This window comes from Sparus aurata, chromosome 15, assembly GCF_900880675.1.
Source record: "Sparus aurata chromosome 15, fSpaAur1.1, whole genome shotgun sequence".
NCBI classification, from domain to species: domain Eukaryota; kingdom Metazoa; phylum Chordata; class Actinopteri; order Spariformes; family Sparidae; genus Sparus; species Sparus aurata.
The window spans coordinates 17,570,484-17,595,145 of NC_044201.1; the positions used below are offsets into that span (position 1 = coordinate 17,570,484).

At 40.1% G+C, this 24,662-nt stretch overlaps 1 protein-coding gene across 2 annotated transcripts in view; it reads right to left on the reverse strand.

Moving 5' to 3' along the window:
• plekhh2 (pleckstrin homology domain containing, family H (with MyTH4 domain) member 2) overlaps positions 1–24,662 on the reverse strand; it is a 34,150-nt gene that overhangs the window by 9,230 nt on the left and 258 nt on the right. The window contains exons 2-20 of one of the 2 annotated variants that reach the window (XM_030442865.1): positions 21,890–22,025; positions 11,375–11,437; positions 11,138–11,287; positions 10,492–10,575; positions 10,272–10,353; positions 9,899–10,084; positions 8,446–9,356; positions 7,539–7,614; positions 7,362–7,456; positions 7,070–7,229; positions 6,137–6,273; positions 5,332–5,445; positions 5,137–5,223; positions 4,816–4,974; positions 4,600–4,680; positions 4,230–4,274; positions 3,535–3,643; positions 906–1,018; positions 488–667 (exon numbers count right to left, since the gene is read on the reverse strand). In XM_030442865.1, coding sequence (XP_030298725.1) covers positions 488–667; positions 906–1,018; positions 3,535–3,643; positions 4,230–4,274; positions 4,600–4,680; positions 4,816–4,974; positions 5,137–5,223; positions 5,332–5,445; positions 6,137–6,273; positions 7,070–7,229; positions 7,362–7,456; positions 7,539–7,614; positions 8,446–9,356; positions 9,899–10,084; positions 10,272–10,353; positions 10,492–10,575; positions 11,138–11,287; positions 11,375–11,437; positions 21,890–22,012 — 2,955 coding nt within the window. In that variant the 5' untranslated portion in view covers positions 22,013–22,025. Of the gene's footprint in view, positions 1–487; positions 668–905; positions 1,019–3,534; positions 3,644–4,229; positions 4,410–4,599; positions 4,681–4,815; positions 4,975–5,136; positions 5,224–5,331; positions 5,446–6,136; positions 6,274–7,069; positions 7,230–7,361; positions 7,457–7,538; positions 7,615–8,445; positions 9,357–9,898; positions 10,085–10,271; positions 10,354–10,491; positions 10,576–11,137; positions 11,288–11,374; positions 11,438–21,889; positions 22,026–24,662 lie in introns of both variants that reach the window. The other variant, XM_030442864.1, reaches the window with a different exon arrangement.

The window sequence follows — 24,662 nt, forward strand, 5'->3', positions numbered from 1 at the left end:
ACTACCACAAAGGAGCTATTGGGTTGTGTAATGACACGTTCTGTTGTCTTAAAACTATGTAGCTAGCTGGGAGATAATCATACTTTGGAATTTGACATTGTTTTGAAGTTCACTACAGGATCACATGACTACAGAGTGACTGTGGTTATACAGTTTCTGCTTCTAAAAAGCAGGTTTATATTGGATGCCTTTTCTGTCTTTTGAGAACTGAAGCTCTTTGCATGCCAACATAAGAGAAACATAGCTCTCCAAATTAAAGGTTTGACTGTAAAGCTATGTCTACTGAGAAAGACTAAAAAGCTTTGGAACTGACTGGATCAATGTTTTTTTCCCAATCAGTGTTTTTTTTTCATTCACTCAGTGAATCCTGATGATCCCAACCCTTTTCAGACACATGAGAGTAGGAAGTGTACTTCCTGTTTTAATTGTCAGTGTTTCCAGAACACAACTTGGGCTGCTGCTGCCACCGTGTGGTAAGGATACGCACCTGCAGGGGTCCAGAATGCCCGTGTGGCTGCCTCCTGCGGGTCTGCTTTATAAGCTGGCAGAAGAACTCATTCTGAAGCTCAGGATGGGCCAAACACACCTGCAAGGCACTCTGGGCCAGTGAGACATGGTAGTCGATGGCTGGAGCATCAATGGCCACATTGATGAAGAGCTGACATGTCTGAGGAGAGAGGTGATAGGTAGCGTTGAGAAGACAGATGCATGATGAGAGAGAATCTGCGCTTGAGATATGTCATTCAAACAGCTAGAAAATGTCAACCTGTTATTCATCAGTTGTCTTATTGATACAGATTGCCAAGTTTACTTGATCTTCCATAGTGACACCAACTCATACTGTATACTGAATATCTGTGTGTGTGTGTGTGTGTGTGTGTGTGTGTGTGTGTGTGTGTGTGTACCTTAAAGAGTTTAACAGCCTCTGTCTGCAGAGCTTGTGAAGGCAGAGTGGTGAGAGGAGATGATAGAGCTTCCTTACTGAAACACAACATGGGATGTCTCCAGCTCTGAGAGCCTGAAGAACAACATACATAATACTGGAGTAATCAAAGGCAATAGGAAGCACATGTCCATACACAGGGAAGAAAAGAAGCTGAAAGAAACATTTATAACAGACAAACCAAAACAAATATGACACTAGATGAATGAGAGACCTGAAAGTAAAATATCTATGAATGAGCACAAATTAGGTGCAAATCGTAGGCTTTATCATAGGCAAATTTCTTAGAATTACCATGACCTGGATGACTGATATGGAGGACCAAACCTGACATAAGTATAAATAAATAAATAAATAAATAAATGCATAAATAAATACAGAAATAAATAAATAAATGTATAAATAAATAAATGCATAAATAAATACATGCATAAATAAATGAATAAATAAATAAATGCTGAAATAAATGTATAAATAAATAAATAAAAGTATAAATAAAAGAATAAATGCTTTTTATTTATTTATACATTTATGTTCACCTACATTTATTTATTTATACATTTATGTTCACCTACATTTATTTATTTCTGTATTTCTGTTCACCTACATTTATTTATTTCTGTATTTCTGTATTTCTGTTCACCTACATATATTTATTTCTGTATTTCTGTGTCCATATGTAAATGAGGAGGTAGGAGGTCCTAACCTCAGTCAAGAGCATGATTGGTCAAATCGGAGAGCCAGACAAAAGCAAACGGTTCCTGATCTCAAGCCTCGCTCTCTGTAACGTTGTAAACAGCTCCAGTTAGCTTAATGGCCTCGACCAGTGTGACAGGTTAACTGGCGTTCATTTTAACTTGCGAGGGTCCCAGATGTGCTGGTGGTGTGGTTTGAGAATCCTGTCTGGAGAGCCATGTCCGCTAACCAGGAAAAACATTCTGCTCATCGCTCCAAGTCATGTATACGTGTATTCGTTTTGACGTGGCTTGAACACTTCTATCCACACGGAGAAGCCGGGGCTGCGACTTGCAAACCACTGCTAGACGAGCGCTACAGAGCACAAATCGTCCAAAAGTGCATGTTGTCGGTCTCATATCTTTGTCGTGAATCTCTGTACTCTTAAACAACTCATGTGTGGAACAGTATCAAGCATTTGTTCACGCCGAACGGCTCGAGAGCGGCGTGGACACCGCTGTTAGCAGTTAGCTGCTAGTTAGCTTTTAGCTGCTCGCTGTAGCGCTAAGAGCGTAGCGTCCAGGTTAACTATTGACACGTTACCACCGAGAGTGAGATACATGTCTGGGCTTTCCTATGAACCATTGTCGCTACTGGTGTTTGTATCACAGGTTGATTTGGACGTCTCACGATTTGCCACAGCTGATTGACCTCGCACTGAGCTCGGGCTGGATGTCAACGTACTCTGCAGACTGTTTGACCAGCAGGCTGTATGACAGTGTACACTTTTCACACCGACTTAGCTTCAGCTTAATAACGATGTATGCGGCTCGGAACGATGGCTTTAAGCGACCATTTGAACAGTGCGGAATGAAAAATACCGGATGGTAACCGGTGTCACAAGGTAGCCTGGACGCTGCGCTACAGCGAGCAGCTAACATAAGAGCTAAAAGGGGTCTCCACGCCGCTCTCGAGCCGCTTCGCGTGAACAAATGCCTCAGCCTGTTCCACCCTTGAGTTATTTGAGAGTACAGACATTCACGACAAAGATATGAGACCGACAACATGCACTTTTGGACGATTTGTGCTCTGTAGCGCTCGTCTAGAATACACATACACATGACTTGGAGCGATGAGCAGAACGCTTTTCCTGGTTAGCGGACATGGCTGAGGATCCCTCTCTCTCCAGACGGGATTCTCAAACCACACCACCAGCACACCTGGGACCTTCGCAAGTTAAAATGAACGCCAGTCAAATTCATAACTATACCATAGCTACATGAACAAATGTCAACAACTGCAGCTAACAGTTAGCTGAGCGGGCTTGCTGGTAGCCAGCAACATTCCTGTACAGTGTACAGGAATCAGCGCTGCTAGTAAGGCAGAAGTAGTAGACCCTCATCGAGCACACTCCTGTAACCAATCATGCTCTTGACTGAGGTTAGGACCTCCTACCTCCTCATTTACATATGGACACAGAAATACAGAAATAAATATATGTAGGTGAAGAGAAATACAGAAATACAGAAATAAATAAATGTAGGTGAACAGAAATACAGAAATAAATAAATGTAGGTGAACAGAAATGTATAAATAAATAAAAAGCATTTATTCTTTTATTTATACTTTTATTTATTTATTTATACATTTATTTCAGCATTTATTTATTTATTCATTTATTTATGCATGTATTTATTTATGCATTTATTTATTTATACATTTATTTCAGCATTTATTTATTTATTTATGTATTTATTTATGCATTTATGCATTTATTCATGTATTTATTTATGCATTTATGGATTTATTTATTTATTTATTTATTTATACTTATGTCAGGTTTGGTCCTCCATAGACTGAGAACCTTCATCAAACAAAAAAATGAAAAACAAAAACAAATAGTCAGTAAAACTCACCTGGATCTCCGTCTAGTTGGAAGAGTTTTCCCACCAGTTGTTCAAACTCTGTGCCGACTTTACCCACTGTGGTGCCGGCTGCCACAGACAGATGGTACAGCCACGAATCCTTCAGAACCACACATGATAGTATCATAAATACCAGAGCCATGTAAAAAAGCATGAGAACAACAACCAACATGTTTTTAAATTCTAACAGGGAACATAGTAAGACCTCATGATCAATTATCAGTTTAAACTTAGAATAAGTAACATTTTCATAGCACTGTCAAAGCTTTTTAATTCAGATCAACTAGAATCTCAGAAGAGAGGCAAATGAGAAAATAAAATTAAGATTGAGGATCATGTTTGTTTTTTTTCCCTTAAAAAACTAACAAATAATAAAAAAAACACTTGATGCTGACAACTTTTTTCTTCAACTGTTTTCACTGATGAAATTAAAATTCACCAGAATTTTTCCCCCCATTAGCCACTCAGGGCTTCCGCAGATTAAATCTCTATCAAATATATGGTAGCATGTTAATTTGCTGTGACACACTAGAGTAAATAAGCACCACATACCAGAAACTTACATTTCAGATAAAGAGAGTAAAATAAATAAGGCATCACTGTCTGGATCATGAATCTCTTGACAGTGAAGAGCAGAAAAATTGCAAAGCTGAGAAAAAAAGATGCACTCTCAGAGTGTCGCTGACCTTTTCATGGCGGGACTCGATGAGCAGGTAGGTCGGTCCCTGCTCCTGTGGGTGGATGGCTATGGTAAAATGTGCTGTCTGTAAGCCCCGCCCACATGACTTCAGATCGTCATCTGAGTCTCTTGACCTGTCTACCTCCTCCACCCGGGCCTCCCACAGCTTAATCTGACCCAGGGGGAACTGGGAATACACACATAAATGCACACACTCAAATATAAACAACAAATAACAAAACAGTTTTTGTGTTGAACCTCATAAATCTTTATAAAACCTCTCAAATGTATTGTTTGACCTCAAAAAACATCAATGTGACAAGTGCATTTTAGTTCTGTTTCACTATCCTATTAATCTTAAGACCAGGAGATTCTACCTTGTCCTCTTGGCTGCGGAAGTAGTACAAGGTTTTGCCAATCAGAGCACACCAAACCCGCTTGGAGTAGCCGTGCTTCACCTGCAAGGAACAGGAACCATGTGGTGATGGCTTTATATAAGTTACAGATATGCATCTGAATTCTTATTATACAAAAACATTAGTAAGTAAGGAAGTTAGTGCCAAGTCTCAGGTCATAATGGTAAGTTGTTGGACCTTAATGAGCAGTCCCTTCATGCCAGGGCGAATATCTGGCTGTGTGAAGAGAGGACTGGCAGCTTTCAACCGGAGCACGCTCTGCAGCACCCTAAGCCACTCCTCGAGTAGGTTAGGAGAGTCAGCCTTCAGGTAGTACACACGCTTCCCTGTCACTATCTACACAAGAAACACATGAAGGAGAGTGAAGGAGAGAATGAGGAAGAGAATCTTCTTTAATTGTGCTTCTATATTTTGTGACTCAAGGGGTATAGGTCTGACTATATATAATTTCATTAGAGTAGATTTACATATCCAATATCGGACAAAACAGCTGAATACCTGGAGAACTTGTTTTCCTTCTCCACGGGCGATACTGCTGGTGGCGTTGACCTCAATCTGACCCTGAGGTTTCCTGATCACATCACTCTATGGAACAGAACAATCATTTATTACCACATTAATAACAAGAAACTAAAGATAAACAGTAGAAATATTTGAAAGGGGGCTAAAAATGTTACAAAGAATAAAACCCACAGGTGATTTATAGTAGAGCAGCTCTCCGTCTTTGAGGACAAACCAGCGTCTCTTCCAAGTTTTCTTCCACGTTTTCACCATTTTCAGCAGGTAGCCTGACTTCTCCATCGGCTCCTATAAGAATTGTTGTTCAGTTTCATGTGTGTGTTTGTGTTTCAGTACAAGATACAATACATAGTATAAGAGTAACTCACTAATACATCCCAAAATTTTAGAGATTTAGAGACATTTAGAGATTTTACATTTTGTTGGGTTATTGAAAACCTTTGAGAATGAGTCATATTGAGCTTACACAGATGATGACAGTTCATCAAACTTATTTACTTACTAAAGTTTATGTAGTTTAACCCTTTTATACGTGAAAGAAAAGCACAAGCAAAAATATTAATATAAATAAACAAATGTTTATCTGTACGAGTAAGTAACAGATGAAGAGTATATTTTGAATGCTGATTTTTTTTGCCTTTATAAAAATAAATGCTAAACAAAGTTGCGCTTTGAATTTCTAATCACATTGCCAATCTTTAAAACAATGTTTCTTTATAAAAGTTCCCCAAATGCAGTGAAAGGACACATCTTTTTAAGCTTTGGAAGATAAACTTTCAAATCTGGTAGAACTACTATACTGCTGTGTTATTGCATCATGTATTGACTATGACTGATAAAGACTTGAATCCTGACTCAGTGCATCCGAAAGCCCTAAAGACAACATGTCAGCTTGTAATCACCATGGCAGTGATTTTGTTGTGTCACACGTAAGGCAATCCTCCTGTGAATACACTCAGGGACGTGCACACTGACTCACACTCTTGCCGTTGTCACTGGCTGCAGAGCAGGTCTTGGGGAGTTTTTGCTCTGGTTCGGAGCACTCTGTGTCGGTGGAGTAGGCATCAGGAGGGATGGCATAGTCGCTCTCTGAGGTCATTGAAGACATGGACACCGCTGGAGGAGAATAAAGCAGTTGACAATGTTACAGTGGTTGTCATTGGTTTGTGGACTACACAGCTTTTGCATTACTTCAGTCGCTATCTTGGTTTTTCTGGAGACAGAAGAGCCCACATTTGGATGCGATGACGGAGCTGTTGAGGATATTCTCATTGGATCTGACTGAGAACCAGAGGACATGTGGCGATAGCAACTTGTCAATCACAAGGTAGCCATGCCCTAGAGCATACCTTGCTTTATCGTCTATTTTATCCTAATTTTGGCCATAAGGCACAAAATGAACATGTTGCTGTATTAAAAAAGACTTGCAACTAGTGATTGAGACCATAAACTCATGAGGAAACCATTTACTGAGGTATTAAATCAAGTGGGAAGTGGGGTCAATTGATTTCTATTTGAAACCACTGGACTTGCCTTCTGCTTGCCATTAGAAAGACTGAATCAAACAGATATTGCTTTAGAACAAAAGCACAGATTCTGAAGGGCGATATTACTATACTGTAAACAATGAACTTTGGTACATCGCGATATAAATGTCAGATTGCCAATAATGAATTACAGAGTAATACAAATAACATGTTCACACACATTCAGTTACTCTATTTTGCAGAAACTCGTGTATGAGATATGGATTAATGAATTACTTCATGATGACCACTGTTAATCCACTGCTGACTGTTACAAACACACCATGACTTTCCGATGGAAAAGTGCAATGATTGTTTGTGGGTTGATTCTTTTTCTTCTTTAGGTATTCTCAAAAACCTCCCGGTATACTATAGGTGTGCTGTACCTCTTTTGAGAGAGCGAGGGCTGCCTGGGGTGCTGTCCTTGCGGGAGCTGGAGGAGGTGTGTGAGCTGCAGAGGGAGCCGTCCTCCTCTCCTGAACTAGATGACTCCTCAGAGCTGGATGACTCATCTGAGAATGGACTGCTGCTCAGCAGAGTGGCTTTCTGCAAGATTGGACCAGGCATTGGTTAACATGGTATTGGTACGTGTTGCTACACAGATGGTCAAACATGCAACATGAATGTATGAGAGTTAATAATGAATGAAAAAGTCCTGCAGTGCAAGGCTGAACTCACCCCCTTAAGAGTAGTGTAAACTGGAGTAGTCATGTTTTTATAGATGAGGGATGTGTACATTACAAAGGCAGGATATGAGGACTGGAGGGACGGGTCTGCAACACACATCACAGTTCAGGTAGTTAGCTGAGACAGAGCTGGTAAAAAACAAAACAAACTTCTTTCCCCTGGTCTTACCTTTGCTGGCAGGGTCTGTGCAGGACGTCTCAGAAAGTCTGATTCCTGATTTAGCCACAGCATAGATACGACTCTCCTATAGAGAAAAAATGCTAAAATATAAATCAGTATTTAAAAGCACTGACTATTCTACTACTAGTTAAATATATGTTCTCATCTACAAGCTCTGTTCTGACTGTTAATGTCACCTTATGAGCAGATAACACTCTTAGTCGACAAGATTTCTCCTACTCCACTGTAAAGTCTAATCTCAGAGTGGGACCTTGGTGAGGTTTTGCAGAATGTAGCAGTGCGTGCTTCATCAAGCTCTGTGATCTTCTCTGCCTGTGCTCTGAGTGCACATTGTTTTTCAGTTATTTGTGTATTTGACCTCATGTACATGAAAGGTGATATTCTGCCTTGTAAGGCCACTTGGGTGCTTTATGTGAAGATTTCTGCTGGAAAAATTTTTGGAATGGCAGGCATTCATTACTGCAGCACTAATGTGATGAGCTGGCTGAGTGAAATATGGGTATGAGCTTTATGTGGGTTAGAGGGTCAGACTTAGTGAATTTATAGTTTTTAGGTATTTAAAACAATATTTACAGGGTTGATCTAGTTTGGGCAATAAAACTACTTAGTTAAGTTTAGGAAAACAAAAGTAATATGTCAGGCTTACCTCTTAAGACTAGATTTCTAAATGAGAACAGTGGAAATTCAAGTGTCAAACTCGCTTATACAACATTCTACACGGTTAAGCTCAAACATCCAACCGTAGGAACAAGAACAAAAACACATTTTTGACTGGAGAGGGACTTGGAGTTTCCGAATGCTCTACATGCTCTTCAATGAAGTGTAAAGTACAGGTGCATTTTAAATCATAGTGCATTTCAAATCTCGGTTTTAATCACACATTAGATTCTCTTACCCAGGAGGGCAGCCTGTGTAAAGGGGGTGTAGGAGGTTTGTTGCCTGGTGCTGAGCTGTCACAGTCTTGTCTCTCTGGGCTGATCTCTACACCCAGTTCAGGTGGACAAGGTGAGAGCTGCAGGGATTTTGAGCTGGGGAGTGCTTGAGGAGGTGTGTCCCTGCCTGTTTCCATGCCAACCTCCTGGTCCAAGTCGAGGTCAGTTTCCTGTGGCCTGAGGGGGCGCAGCATGCTGAGAGCATTACGTGTTTGTCCGTGTGTTGCCTCACTGCTGATCGGCGGCTGGCTCAGGTGTTTCTTGGCCAGAGCCACATTCATCAACCCGAACCCTGCTGGGGTTCGCAACCGGGGCTGTTTGGGTGAGGCGGGGTTGTCCCGTAAGTCCTGGGGTGGGTTAGGCCGTTTAGGAGTGAGGGCTGGTGTGAGGATGGGGCTTGGGGTGTTAGCGTCGCTGGAGGAGGATGAGGAGTCAAGTCTCTGTGACTGAAAACGTTTGTTGAGCTCCTCAGAGGTGCAGTCCTCCAGCTTGGCCCTGTGCGCCTCCTCCTCTCCCTCCTTACACCCTCCCAGAGTCCCATCTGATGAGCCCAGCAGGCTGAAGCCGGGCCGCTCCGCACGCTGCATATCATCATCAAACAGAGAGCTGCTGTCATCTGAAGCAGTCAGGTAAGTTTCACTGCCGGGGCGGCTGAACTCCAGACCGCACACTCCACCTCCTCCTCGGCCCTCGCACCCTCCTCCTCCCTCCCCCTCTGATGCAGCGCTAGAGAGCACAGAGGAGACGCCACGAGACTCAGGCCCACATGTATTCTCAGCCAGACCTTCAGATGCACTGTCCTCCTCCAGAGTCTGGTCAGGTCTCTGGACTTCACTGTCTGTCCCAGAGAAGGCTGTGTGTTTACTGCTCTTCTCTGACAAAGAAAACATGAAAAAAGGATCCAATGATTAATAAGTAGCAATACAAACATAGTACAGTGCCATCATTTTTTTTTTATATTTATGACTTATATACAGTATTTAATTACCATTTTCTCTGGAGCCTCACAGCTAAATAACTTTGTGTGTAACAGTCTACAGACTGCGTGCGATCTGTCTAACAAGTATACTTTAATTAAGTAAAGACAGGTCCTGACCATAAGCATGAAGAAAAAATGGCTCTTTATTGTGTTGATTATTTAAAGCACAATATGTTTTTTTACTGTTAGCTCATTTTTAAAAAATCCTTCCTTTGCCCTCTAGTTACGCAAAATCAATAAGTACATTTTCTAAGTGAAATACAAAGAGTGGCAAAATAAGATGATAGTGAAAACCTTTGCCTAAGACGCCACATTTATGTCCAAATGGCTAAAAACCTTCCATTTCCACTATGAAGCTGCACTTTCATCCACTGCCTCCCATAAATATATTTACTCCCAGAATCTGTTTCCACATCTGTGAACCTCTGGGAACTTACCACATTCATCTCTGCCCTCAGTCTCTTCCTGGGTGCTCAATGTCCTCTGGGAGGGTGCTGGTCCAGTAAGGACCTGAGGGTTCTTCCCCCTCACCTGGAAGCAGCCAAACGTCAGGCTGCTGAGGCGCTGGGCCTCACCTGGTCTGCACAGGACTCCTCGTCCACCACCGCACTTCTGCTCAAAGGCTGTAGACACACAAACACTTTGTTCAGTGTCCTCATGGAGAAAATGTCTGTCACAGTTCCAAGTAGGACCCAAATGCAGACAGATACACAGGGGCAGCCAGGTTGAAACCAAAAAGTTAAAAACCATGACAATATCAAGCTAAGTTGGACATAAAAACACATTTGAACAAACATGCAGAACTCTTACCCTGTACTTGTTTCTCTAACTCCGCAATCTGAGCCTCCTGTTGCTTGTTGGTTTCTCGTAAAGCTGCATTCTCCACCTCAAACTTAACAATAAATATGTTTCAACAAGAATTATCAAAGGGGATGTGATACTGGTGATGCCAATGCTAAACATCAAGCTAACATTTTTTCCCATCCACTCAGTTTCCACAACTTTATATTAAATGCCATAATTATTTCACCTCTGACAACTTTAGCATCACCCATTCCTTGATTTTAGCTGCTTTCTCTTCCACTGTTTTGGCGTCCTGAAGTCGGATCTGTTTCTGGTGAAAGATGCACAAACATCAGTCGTGTTCGTCTCAGGTTAAACGCAAGCAGGCATAGACTAATTCTGGACACAAACAGTGGATGGATTGTAATTCAACGAGGACAAGAAATCCTAAATTTCACCTAAAACAGGCTTAAAAACAATAGAAGAAGATGGGTTCACAAGGAAGTCAAAAGCATTAAACAAAAGCCTTTGATTATGAATATCACTCGAGATAAATTCAGAAAAGTAGTTTGCTCTTCTTGCTTCTTCAGTGTCCTTAAAGGATTATTATAAATCTTTTTATTTTTTTGTACTTTTCCAACTGAGTTTGGCACTCCTTAACTCATGCTTTAGTAGGGATATAGTGAGGTTCTGATAGGGACAAAGCAATTTTATCTAGGATTGTTGTCCACATTCCCAGAGCTGCTTTCAGAAGTGAAGTCCATGAAGTTGAATTTAATGCCACATGTTCCTCTACATTCTTTTGCACCTTGAAATGAACAAAGAAAAAAAAAAACATCCACTGGCAGGACATCTGTTGCTGTGATGAAATTCTTCACGTGTACGAGTGTTACCTGCTCCTCCAGCTGCTGCTCCAGCTGGCCGATGACGTCCTCCTTCTCCTGCACCAAGGCCTGCAGCTCCTGGCACCGCTGAAACAAGCGCACCTCTGAGTCTCCGGACTGACTGTCTGGAGCCTTCAGCTTCTCCTCCATCCACTGCACCTGGATTCACACACACACATACTGTATGTATAAATATACATGCAAACACATAAGGCCACACATACACAGTTTGTTAGGGGTCCTTACCTGTTGGTGAGCAGTGAAGGCACGTTTTTCTGCATCGATCACCTGCGTCTCTAACTGCTGAATCTGGGAAAGGAAGAGCACACAAATGTCTTTCATTTTATCTCTCATGATTTAAATTTGACCTCCTTTCTGGTGAACATTGTACTTACTACTCCTGTTACTTAATACAGGCACATAAACAAACTAAAACCAAACATTCCCTTCCCCTGCAGTATCTGATCTGAAATTAGTGCTTCAGTTCCCCTCAACTCTTTTGACTAGAATGTTTGCATCCACATGGCAGTGATATATCAACTCCACTCCAGTTCCAAACACAACAGCGCCAAGTAAAGACAAAGAAAGAACAGCATGCAAGATATGAATAAGAACACCAGGCGAGATAACGCCGCTACGCTGGAGAAGAGCAGATGCTTTGCAGCTGGCCAAAAGAATGCTTAGAATCACAATTAGGATACTCAGAGTTCACAGATGGATCTCAGATGCACATTTACGTTTTAGGCATAAAGCAACAATTAATCCCTCATACAAAATCCATTACAAAGTCTCAGATTGAATCTAAGATAATTACATTTATTGGAAGCACGATCTACTCATATTTTCTAATATATCATAATGGTGTTGTTCATTTATTTTCCACAGCTGGATTTTTCATCAGATGCTCAAGTAAATATGTGTTCTCCAAATGTAAACAAATTATTTTCAACAATTGCATCGTCACTGGATCAATGGTAGTTTTATTACTGTTCAATGTTATGAATTACGCTTAAAGGCCCCACGTTATGCTAATTTTCAGGTTCCTACTTTTATTTTGGGTGGCTACTAGAAAATGTTTACAAAAAATACATTATTCTCAGACTGTCAATTGCGGCAGCACCGCTCTGTTTTAGAGCTTATCTCTTTTATAGCCCCCCTTCCCGAAAAGCCCAGTCTGCTCTGCTTAGTCAGCTCTCACAGGCCTAAGCAGGCCCCAGCCACTGTGTTTTCAACAACAGCCAAATTGGGGGCATTGCTGACCGCTGAGTGTATAGTTGTGACATCACAACCTGATGGAAGTACTGCAGCCCACTTTAAAAAACAGTTTATTAATACAGGTAGTATACATTTCTCTGTGGATGTGACAAATCCATGAAATTAAATCAAGGTATCATGACTTAAAATCCTGTCAAAACAATTGGCTGATTAGCATCATGCTTGCATAGGCCCTTCTTCTCTTCCCCTGTCTCCATCCGTCTCTTTTGTCGACTATCCTTAGCTTTGTTTGTGCCAGGAGGTTAGTGCCCTAAGACGTGAACAGTAGTATATAAAAATAAAAATAAAAAAACTAACTATAAAAGGCAATAACTCCAACACTATCTATAAAACTCAGTGCAGACTCCATTGCTAAGAGGAAACTGCCAATTTTTGCTGGCAGTGGGTCCATTTGTTTACAACACCCATACTTATGTCTCGGAATTGATGAGGCAGTTTTATTCCTGCAGAGGTGCTGTATAGCACCTTTAACCAGTTACGTAATGTTGATGAGGTGCCACATCTATAAAGGTACAACCAGCTCTTTGTGTACTTAGATCAGAGCAGGGTATGTGGAACCTGGTAGGAGTGTGTTAAAACTGCAGCAACACCAAAGGTCACACAGCTTAGATACACACACACACACACGCACACACACACACACACACACACACACACACACACATACATACACACACACACACACACACACACACACACACACACACACACACACACACAGGCCGGCGTACAACCAGGACGCACACACACTAGGCTGAAAAACCCTGTGGGAGTGGAGGAGAGAGATGACTTTATGAGCAACATTCCTCTGAAATTCCTCGGCTCAAAGTGGCGGAAGCTGCAGAGAAACCAGTGTCTTCTGAGGGAACTCTCTTAAACCTCAGTGGCTTTATGAAGGAAAATATGCAGGAATGCTGATGGAAATTCTCTGTGTAGCAACTCTACAACCACCATGGTTAGGATATTCTGCTGCATGTGCACATACACACATACAAATTAAGACTAGATCAGAGGAAACTTTTGACAATTGATGTTGGGACTGACTCACCGAAGAATCAGATGTAGCTAAGGAAAATATAGACTGCTAAAGACAATGAAGGAAGTAATTTACTGTGGAGTATTATACTGGATATACAGCAAACTAAGGCTCACCTTCTTCAGTTACAGATTCACAATCAAGTAGTCATAGGCCTTTTTCATGCAAGACCCAGCAGTGGCTGCTTTAATGAAATCTGTCCGAAGTGTTTTTAGTAAATGTTGATGTTGCTTGGTTTGTCTTTCAGCTACCTGTGCACAGTTATGAAAACAAAACAGTGCAGAGCTTCAAGAAGGTGCAGAAATTTAACACTTTTGGGGATGGACTGATTATCAACCTAGCCATGTAAATGACCCAAATTTAGCATATGGTCTTATTGCCTGTGGCTATGCCTCAGTCATGGCCACATTCACACATACACAGGGGCGAAAAAACATCTGCATTTAGTGGTGAGAGCAAATCTGCATCTTGGCTTGCATGGAGTTTAACTTCAGCCAGTCAAGTCACAGCCACAACCAATAGCGTAGACATAGTGGTTGAACGCTTAAACTGACTACAAACCAGCAAACTACAAAGCAGCTAGTTCTGTGTGCCTCACATCTTGGACTTCCCACATTCAACACCTGCGGGCAATTTTCATTCAACTGCATTCGCATATGTGTTACCATACCCATAACCTTTCAGCACTGAATAATCTGAATCAGTAATGAGTGACTAAAATTATTAAATAAATGAAGTGGAGGAGTAAAAAGCACACCATTTCCATCCAAAATGTAGTGGAGTGAATGCATAAAGAAGCAAAAAATAGAAATACACTATTTAAGTGCCTCTAAATTGCACTAAAGTTTTATCAGTGGTCACTGCAATATTTGATACAAAGTTTGTATTTTTACTACAAATTCCAAATATGGATAATCAGTCTAATGGATTGTAGGTAAGATGCATTAAAAACATTTTTTTAAATCAAGACGATCTAGCTTCAAGAATTTAATCTCTGGCCATTTTTGAGATAAAAACAGATTGCTTTTGGTTCCATTCAGGTTTTTTTTTTGCATTCCTACACCCAAATTCCTAAACCTCACTTAATTTTCCAAGTAATTTGCCTTGTTTTAGATTGTTCAAGAAATGGAAAAAGACTTTGAGCCAACACACTTATGTCATATGTTCTATGCTGTTGCCAGTACTTGGTGGTTCTTTTACATGCACTGTAGAAATCAACAAATTAGCACTCTAATTAGATAATGCATCTGCTGCCTGTTCCATAACCAAACTGTAAAGAGGCAACAGCTGTATTTAGCTGCTGAGGGAGACTGGCATGGCCGTGCTGCAGTTTTTCTCTGCTTCTGTTGACCGCCAGAGACCAGGAAGGTGGACCCAGCTCAGTCCAAAAGCAGCCACACCCTGCAAGAGCCGCTCACTGTTTCCACTGCACAACGGTCTCTGGACCAAAGTGGCAGCGTGGCCCTCACGCAGCCAATGGTTCCACTGACATTTCAGTGTGATTTTGAAATCTGATTCTACTAGTTGGCCTGGAAATGTCTGTTATACATCTCCTGTGGGTGTACTTATGTCACTGGAACTTCTTTTTCACGTCTGCCGTTGGAGATATTGCGACTAGCTTTTTCCTTTCATGCTGATACAAACTTAACAAAAGTGACAAATATAACAATAACATAGATACACAACTTTCCTGAGTGAATTCTCTACATCTTTTTCTGACATTATTTTGATCTTACAGACTACAGAAACACAAAGAGGTCCCTTTCACTTCAAAAAAGTATTTGCCAATTGAACTGACTTTTAAGTTCAGACATGAAAAAGGTTAATACATCACATCTACACACACACACACACAATCAGTCATACACTCTATATAGATCGTCTGCTGCACCACAAACCACATGTGCCTCTCTAAAAACAGATATAGCATCTGGCAGAGAACAGCATGTTAATTACAGGGCATGTACTATACTGTAGGCTAGTGCTGGAGACGATACACACACAATCGTATGCACATACACCAGACATAACAACATATAAAAACCCATAAACACATGTCTGATGATGATATTCTACTGTGCATGCTTTCCTTGTTCTGTTTGTTATACCTATGATGAATAAGGCCTGTGTGTATGTGTCATATCCTGTGCAGTGACCAATCAGAGGTTTACACTACAGTACAGAGTTACAGTCCATTACCTGCTCTCTAAAAATGTACTCACACACTCCTGCTGCTTTCCTGTGTTGCAGCCTGACCCAAACACACACACGTGACCGAGGCTCTAAAAACCCTCTATCACCTCTGCAGTCAATTCCCTGTTCAGATCCAAACTCTAGCTCAACTTCCATTCCTAGAATTCCACAACTGGCGCTCTGTGGCCAACCTCCCCCTGAACTCCATCCACCCCCCTATCGCTCCATCCGCAGGCAGACAGCCACCTCACAAAGCCTCTTTCTGTAGACGCTACGACACACGGTGCTGACCTACAGGTTTAATACCAAATATAGTTACAGTTAGGCATTATTATCTGGCACATATGCTCACCAACACCCTGAAACTATAGTTACAACTTGTTGATGGTAAAATATGTTCAATTAAATGAAAACTGAGGGCAAATAGAGGGATAAACTAGTCTCCTTTGACACACAGGACATACACGCACATGACTATATACATTTCGAAACATAAACACAAGCAAATGGAGATGGACAAACATGAAGAAAAGAAAACTTGTGTGAAAAAAAAGCTGAATAACTTATAGGGTCAGTTCACACCAAAATTAAATATACATTTCATTTTCCATCTGGATTGTTACTTGCACAGTTTTGGAGACATGCCTTCTGCCCAATATTTTCTGTTTTATGTTGGAACTTTTTTTCATAGACAATAGCCGTAAGTTCTTGACAGCGCGGAAGGTAAATTAATGGTGTCCTTCTCAGTTAAACTGAAATATTAGTTTGCTTAGTTAGCTAGTCTCTCGTTCTTAAGTAATTGTATGCTTTTTTCTTTGCAGTGATGCAGCGTAGTTAAGTAAAGAGAAAATAGTTGCTTCAACTGCTCACAACAAGGTCTGTGGATCATCTTTAGTAACTGGGTCATGATTTCTGTACAGACATCGCTTTTTCAAGGATGGCCATATGTATCTATGTGGTGATGACTAGGTGGCTACTGAGGAAAGCAGATGTTTGGATGTCGCAGGGCATATCCAGATAACACTACTATAAGAGTGTGAACTGTGGACTGCGATCAATTCTCTAAAATTGCTATAAATATGTATATGTTTAATGTAACATTGTGACTTGCAGATGCATAATAATAGATTTGAATGCTGACTGTGACTGACAAGTCATATCATGACACACAATAGGTCAGCTTTCGGCCAGCGAACCCCACCTACCAAGAAGGGTGGACGTACTGTTTCTTTCCAAATATGGAATCACTCAGCACTGAGGAACAAACCACAATATGCCACTCCACCCTGTGGTTTTGGTGTGTGTCTACTGTATGTACAGTCAGGAGATAGAGTAAATGAGTGTGTATTTTGTGTATGTATTATTATGGATATAGTTTCCTTCTTACAGGCTATGTCTATAGGAAATAGTCTATAAATTAGTTATTGTCAACAAAATATTAAGTATGGCTAGGCAACCAAAGTTTAATGCACTGTATATTAATCCCAAACGATGCACAACTTACTCCAGTTTAAGTAACGTACACTAACGCTAACAGTGACCAGTTGTTTTAGGAAATTATTTGGCCTTTTCTAAACATAAAACTATTTGTGAGCCATTTCTCAGAGATAAAGTCCTCAAATGGCCCCATTTGTCTCTTGGTGTACCACAATATGGTGATATACAACCTTAAATTATAACAGGGTTGGAATCTGTTCATTTATCATTAGCTTTTCACCTAGTTCTGAACACTGACACATTCTTTATAGGGGTGAGGTTCACAGGCAGAGAGATAAAATGAAAATATTCAGAAAGTGTGTTGGGTTGAAGGGGGGAGGCTGACAGAAAATGTAACACACATGGTCTCTTTGTCTCCATAATGAGATGTGTAGCCTACTGTTACAGCTGAAGCTCCCACAGGCCAAAACTAACATCCCGCCTGAATAACTGCACCCACACCAGTTTTCACTTTTGTGCAAAATAAACTCTCAAAACAGATTGTAAATGAATTTGACTTGACCTGCAAACACGTGCAGACACAGAATAACTGCAAACTCACTCACCGACACACCACACACACACATACTATTTACTAAACTGGGTATTTCCTCCCTTGGGTGGCTCAATCTTTACACAAGGCTTCATTTTTTTCCTCTCTTTCTTTTTCTTCTCATTTCCTCTCCATCCTCGCTCGCTGCTTTCTAGGACTTAAGCAATGTGCCAAGACTACCCGGAATCATTTTTCATTCATTTTCACCTGACCCAGTTACACAGACTCATTTGTATTGTAATTATTTCCAATAACTGACATTTATATTTTGGTAATATAAAGATTTTATAAGCAAACATACTGACTTTTAAAGAAATTGTGTTAGTCCCTTCAAACTGTAACCATCTTAATAAATCAAAGCGTCATTTGATTAAATCTCATTTGCTTATCAAGCAGCACAAAATCTGCCAGTTGGCTCAGATCATTTCATTTGATTCTGATGCATATCATCTTAGTTCGGCATGATTAAATCAATTCTTGATCTGCTGGAGAATTATCTCATTTTAATCCTCAACTGGTTAAAGCTCAAACAATCAGGAGTTGAAAGCAAAATTCTGCAAACTGTTTAACTTGCAAAGAATTTATCCAGAAACTAAAACATTGCAAATAAATGTATTCTTGTTCATTCTGAGGTTTAAAGGTCAGACATAGGGGAATGTAAAATTCTGGCCCCTCGGCACGTAGGCTTAAATAATACAGGCTGCATTCTACCTATAAATGTTTGATATTGTAATGCTACAGTTGCATCAATGAATTGACACCAACCAAAGAACCAGAGGCCTCAACAACAGAGTTAATCACCACTCAAAATGACTTATTCATCCTCATATTAGCAACCTCCACAGTGAGATATTAGGGGGATTTTGTAGTGACGTACATGCGCCCCCGCACAGCTTTGAAACAACAAGCTCTGACTGAGACGGTGGGAGCCACAGAAGAGAAAGAACAGCAGCAGGGCTCTGGATGTTAACATGATGAGCTCATAGCATCAGGAGGTCAGTGAGCACAAGGTGACGGGTCAGTCTCACAACAAACCTACATGAGCGAAAATAACTACGTGTTAATTCTGATGGAAAAATAGCAGGTCCGGATGGTAGTTTCTGTGTATCCTATAGTCATTTTTTAAGACTGTACCTGATTTTTTCTTATTATCAAAAATTCAATATTTGACAATAAGTTTCATAAAATTTGGGTTTACCGGAGAATTTACAGCTTATTCCCAGCAGGTTCATTCATCTTTGCAGTTATTTGCATTTAATAATTGATGGGTTTTATTGATGAAAGAAGTACCTGTGGTCTAGAAGTATTTTTGTCAGTATTTGTCCTTGAGAAACACATTGAACTGTGGTTGAACTCTTGATGAACTCTTGATCTTTGGGAACTAAAATCAGTGTGTGGTAAAGGATTACTGCTATTCTTCATCAGATTTACAAAAACATCACATATTACAGAGCTAAGAAAAGCAGTAGTATAGGCTGAGGGCTATGAGGTGTTGACTCCAGTTTAGAGACTTCTAATAATTTAAACTGGCACGCAATACAGACAAGGCAACTAAGCTCCAATCTACTAAACTGACATTTAGTAAATACCAGTGAAGAAGGAAAATTAAGCTGTAGAAGCTGAGGTGAATTACATAACTTTATAGTGGTGCAGAGTCTTCTCTTGAAAACACATTTGCGTCATTCTGAGTTGCCCGGTGTGTTTAACAGTGCCGAGTGGAAACACAGTTAAATTCAACCTGCCAAACAGGATGGATAAGACAGCAGAGACTTTCACATGTGCTACGTGGGCTGCAAAAACCCACCAAAGCCAATCTTTCTTCCAAGTCTCTCCAGGAGTTTGTTTTGCTGTCCAGCTAAGCTTACATTGACTCTGTAATTGACTGGAGCTGGGTCAATCCCATCATGCAGTGCGTGGCGGAGCCCTGTGGTCAGACTGCTGTTTACATTAGAGCTCTAATCAGCCTCCCTGGAGAGCAGCTTCAGATCTAGGCCACTGAACAGTTTGGGCTGGCCCAGTGCTGGCCAGCTGGGAGGGAGGGACAGCCTGCACTGTACCCACCAGACACACCACAGGAGAGTGTACTTATGAGGGCCACATGTCGACTACTTTCTTATTTTGGCAGAGTTTTTGGTACACTCTCCAAATTTTACTTGATATAAGTTGTCCTTTGTCTGCTCTGTGTGGTGGAGAGTGATTGTAACAGCAGAGGGAACAGTAACACCTGCTTTTGATTCAGCTAATTATGCTTCCTCCTGTCCTCTCTTCATCATCGAGCATCTACCCCAGAAATCACCTGACGTCCGCCATTATTGAGGAGAGAAGGAGTGAGAAATCACAGGTGTAATCTATGTGGGGGGGCTGCGACAATTATTTTCATTATCTATTAATCTGCTGATCAATTTACCCAAAGTGACGTCTTCAAATTGCTTCCTTTTACCAACCAACAGCCCGAAACCTAAAGACACTTCATTTACTATCATAAATAACAAAGAACGGCAACAAATCCTCACACTAAAGAAGCTGGAAACAGCATATGGTTCACATTTTTCTTGAAAAATGACTGAAACGAGATTATCAAAATAGTTGGCCATTAATTACGACTAAAACGACTTTTCAATGAATCAGCTAATTATTTCATCCCTAATGATGTGCAGATTGTTTTACCAAAACACAAAACACCCCTACAACAGCAATCAGTGCAGTGATTTGATCTGATGGGACAGTGAACCAAACGGCTCGCTGATGAAATAGTGTTACTGTACAATCAATATACTGAGGGCTAAACAAACCACCCATGTAAACCAAAATAACAGCACCACCAGTATTATTCCATGTTTATTCAAATAACAAATCGATCAGATGTGAGTTTAATCTGATCCATCATAAAAAAAACTTTTGCCACTTTGTTTACTGTCTTCCTCTTCTCTGTTCAAAGTGCATTTGGTTCATTCAGGGAAAATGAGGCAGCCCATCAATACATATCATCTTTAAATCTGCACAGTTGTGGTTGTTCTTGATCCTGTAATATCAGTCTGAACCAAAAACAGACAAATCGACTTTATCTGGCTTTTTCAAACCAACTAAAATGTCATTTAGGGCATTTTTAGCTGTTTCCCGCTCACATCTCTTCTGTTCTTTCATGAAACAAATTCTGATCTCTTTCTCTTAATCTTGTAATCAAAAATATAAAACTGAGTCTGTTTTATAAATAGTTTTCAGAAGAATAATAAATATAGCAACAGTTAGTTGTTAACAACTTCCGGTTAGTCCCACCCAATTCCGGTCTGCCCATTCAGAGTACAGATATGGTACGGATAACTTCACTGGTTGAAGAGATACAGACACAGATACTGATGTACTTGCTCATCTCTGCTGTTGTTGTTGCTTCTCAGTCAAAATGTCAATTTTACCGTTGCACCAAGTTTCCTTTCTTACTTGCTGCCTCCTTGCTTCTTTGATGATTTTTTGCTATTATCTACTTTATAATAGCATATGTTTGAACCTTGTCATTACCGTAAATGAGAGTTCTCCTTCAATGCATTTTCCAAGGTTTTAAATAAATAAATGAATTATTCTGCCAATTAATCAAAATGTTATCAAAAACTAAAAAGTGGTCGACAAATGTTGTTCTCCACATGTAAGAAAACATGTTTGTTTGGTTCAGACTCCAACAAATGTTGCATCATCATGGCTTTACTAGTGTTTTCAGTGAAAATGAAAATTGTGATGCAAAAATGATCCTCACCCACTTATCATGAATCATATCACAAAAGCAATTTCTGCCCAATATATGATTTTTGTCAAGCAGCCCTATAATGAATCAATGCATACCATAACGCCAGTTATATTATATTAATTGGCTGATATTGGCCAATCAGAGATATTACAGTATCTGTAGAACCATACAGAACATAATGCAGAGAAAAATGCTTAGGGTAACTGATAACTATTCCAATGTTTCAGTGATGTAATTTTGGACAATAAACTTTATTGTTAAACTGTAAACTGCCAATGTTCTGCCACCATCACACCTGATCATAATAATAAATGATCTAAACTGCAAACAAAATACGCATTTATGTTAATATTCTGCATATATGAAAATATCAGTTGATATATGGATATCAGATTATTATTGTCTTCTAATATTGGTGCTGGTATAAGCCCCATAAATCCAGTCTTGTTGGGGTCTTAGGTTTACAGAAAAAAGTATACTTGAGCCAACCTTGTCAGCAGTGAGTTCACGTATCTTGATGATTTGCACTCTGAACTTCATAAGCAGCGCCTCCAGGACGATACACTTCTCCTTCCAGTCCTCCTGGCTCATGGCCTCCTCCCCCTCCGCCATACCGTCTGAGCCTCTGGAAAACACACACAGCAGTGATACACATAATAATAATATTACATAGACAGATCCCATTATATGTTTCCTGTCAGATAGTATTCTTTTCATTTCCCTCTCCACAAGGAAGTGAGGTTCAGGGTCAGCTGGCAGTGACTGTCTTTAAAGCTGGTTGGGATTCAGTGTTTTGCTCAATGGTCCTTCAGCAGTGAATGATTGCTGACCAGGGACTGCAGTGAACATGCAAAAGACGAGTCTCCAAAGGACAATCAAAATCCTTTTATTCAGCTATTGCTCACCTTCAGGTCTTCAGACTAAACTGCATAAAACTCAAAACTCATGAGGATTGATGCATACTGATGGATATTGGTTTAAGGCAAGAAGTGAAATGAACTGATTTCTTCTTTTAACCAATAGTTCTCAAAGTGGGGTCAGGGGTCTGTAAGGGTTTCAAGGCTTCCCTAGCCAAAAGGGGAACATTTGTTTTCACAATAATTTATCTATAAGAATCATTATAACATAATTTAGGCTATTGTGGTCATGACTTTTATACAATTTCTGTAATAAAACATCTAAAAATAAAATTCTTATCAGATGGGGAAATAGAAATGTGACTGTTTTTTGATATAAGTTCAATGTCTTGTACTTACAAACCAATATACTTTACCAAAATTCTCTAACCCAATACGCAGAAACATATGTAGACACTCAGAAGAGAAAAAAAAAAACAGACAGAGGGTTTGTTGTTGTGCAGATGTTTTGCCACCAGCCAACACCTGAAATATTCCACGGTCAAGCCCAGCTGGACCAGTGTGGGCAGTGGGCGTATCACTTAGTTGAGCCAAATAGAAAAACACCACTGTTGCTCCAAAACACCTCGATACCTTCATCATGATTGGTCTTGCATCACGTTTTCCAGCATTACGGTAGGAAAACAGGCAGTAAATACAGAGCGAGAGACAGAGATAGAGACAAAGAGAGAGAGGCGAATTAGGATCTCTGACGGAGGAGAGGGGAGCAGGGGGAAGAAGATAGAAAGCCCGGGTTTCTCTCCCGAGTAATAACCTCTCATTACCAGCCTGGCCTCCTCACAAAGAGACTGCAAACATGTGTGGAGGGAGGCCATAAACTGGTTTCCACAGGCTTATTTCTGTCGCCTGTTTGCTGTGGTAAACACTGACGAAAGAAGGCAAAAAAAAAAGAGCTCTCATCCCACAAAACAAAACAACGTAAATAAGTCAAGGCAATGAATGACATGACATATATGGCCTGCAAATACCCATATAAAACCATGCCTTGAGAGTTAAGGAATTGTGATATCTGTTCTTATATTATACATAACCATTTCTAAAATGAATACAAAGATATTGTCAAAGTACATTTTAAAATACAAGGTATCATTTAAATGTGCTGTAATTTACACTGCATTGTTGTGATTCACATTGTAGGAGTAACGGTTTAAAAGTTACAAGCCTAATTAAGTTTTACTATGTAGACCACCCTCTCTCACCCTCTTTATAGTCTAGTTTATGGACACGGATTTAGTTAAATAAGGCATTTTATTTAAACTAACAAAAAATGCAGTAATGTTCTTATTATCGGATTTATAGTGCTTTTGTTATATAGTGCTTTAAGAAGGGTATTCTTTTATTCCCAATGGTTTGTTGGAAGATAATCTTTCAGTTAGTCTTCTGAGGAATTAATTAGCTCAAGTTTCTTACTAATAAGATCCTATGAGAATGTTAGTCAGTTCTCTATAACAGAGGGAAGATAAAATTTGTCTGCACGCTCATCTATTCCCTCTCGCCCAGGCGTCATTCCACAGTGATGATAAAAGGATGTGGTTGGTGGAAAACATTAAAGGCCATTTAACCCCTGGACCCTGACTCTGAGCTTCTTTTTGTCCCATTCTCCCAGACTTCCTGTTGAGTAAAGTCAGTGTAAAGAGACAGTGGAGCTGAATGTGCTGTCTGAGTGCTTCCCTGTGTTTTCGACTGGTGATGTATTTGTGAGCCATTCAAATTGTAAGACCTCTATTACTCACTGTTTAGGTATTTAAATGAGTTACAAATATGTGGCGATAATCCACTCCTCAATGGAAAATAAACTAATTGACTAAACATTGAGGTAAAATTTGTTTTAAAATGCGTTTTAAATCACAATTGTCTTACCACTGTAAGAATTCTTCAAAAAGTTTTACTACTAAGAATTACATCTAATTTAGTCAACAATGAGGCACTCTAAGGCAAAAATGCATCTTTAAATTATTTGTGGTTCTTTTAATTGAATAACAAGAGACTTATAACGCCTCAGTGGTCATGTATGTTTGTTTTTCTGGTCATTTTTTGACATTTAATTGACAAAACGTACTGTATTTTTGGTGCCTAGATTTTAGTGCTATATTTCTGAGGACAAAGCTAACACCAGCTAGCAAAACTATTCAAGTGGCGCTGAGTTGTTCGCTTAAAAACTGAGAATTAATGAGTAAGGAGAAACGATACGGACTAACGTTACTGTGTCCTCAACTATCATAACTTTCACGGCACTGTTACACCGAATAGCGGACAACTGAGAGACTGGTACTCAGCAAAGCTAATTTGTCCCACAGGTGAATGAAAACACCGTTTGAACCATTCGTACTACATATAGACCGTTA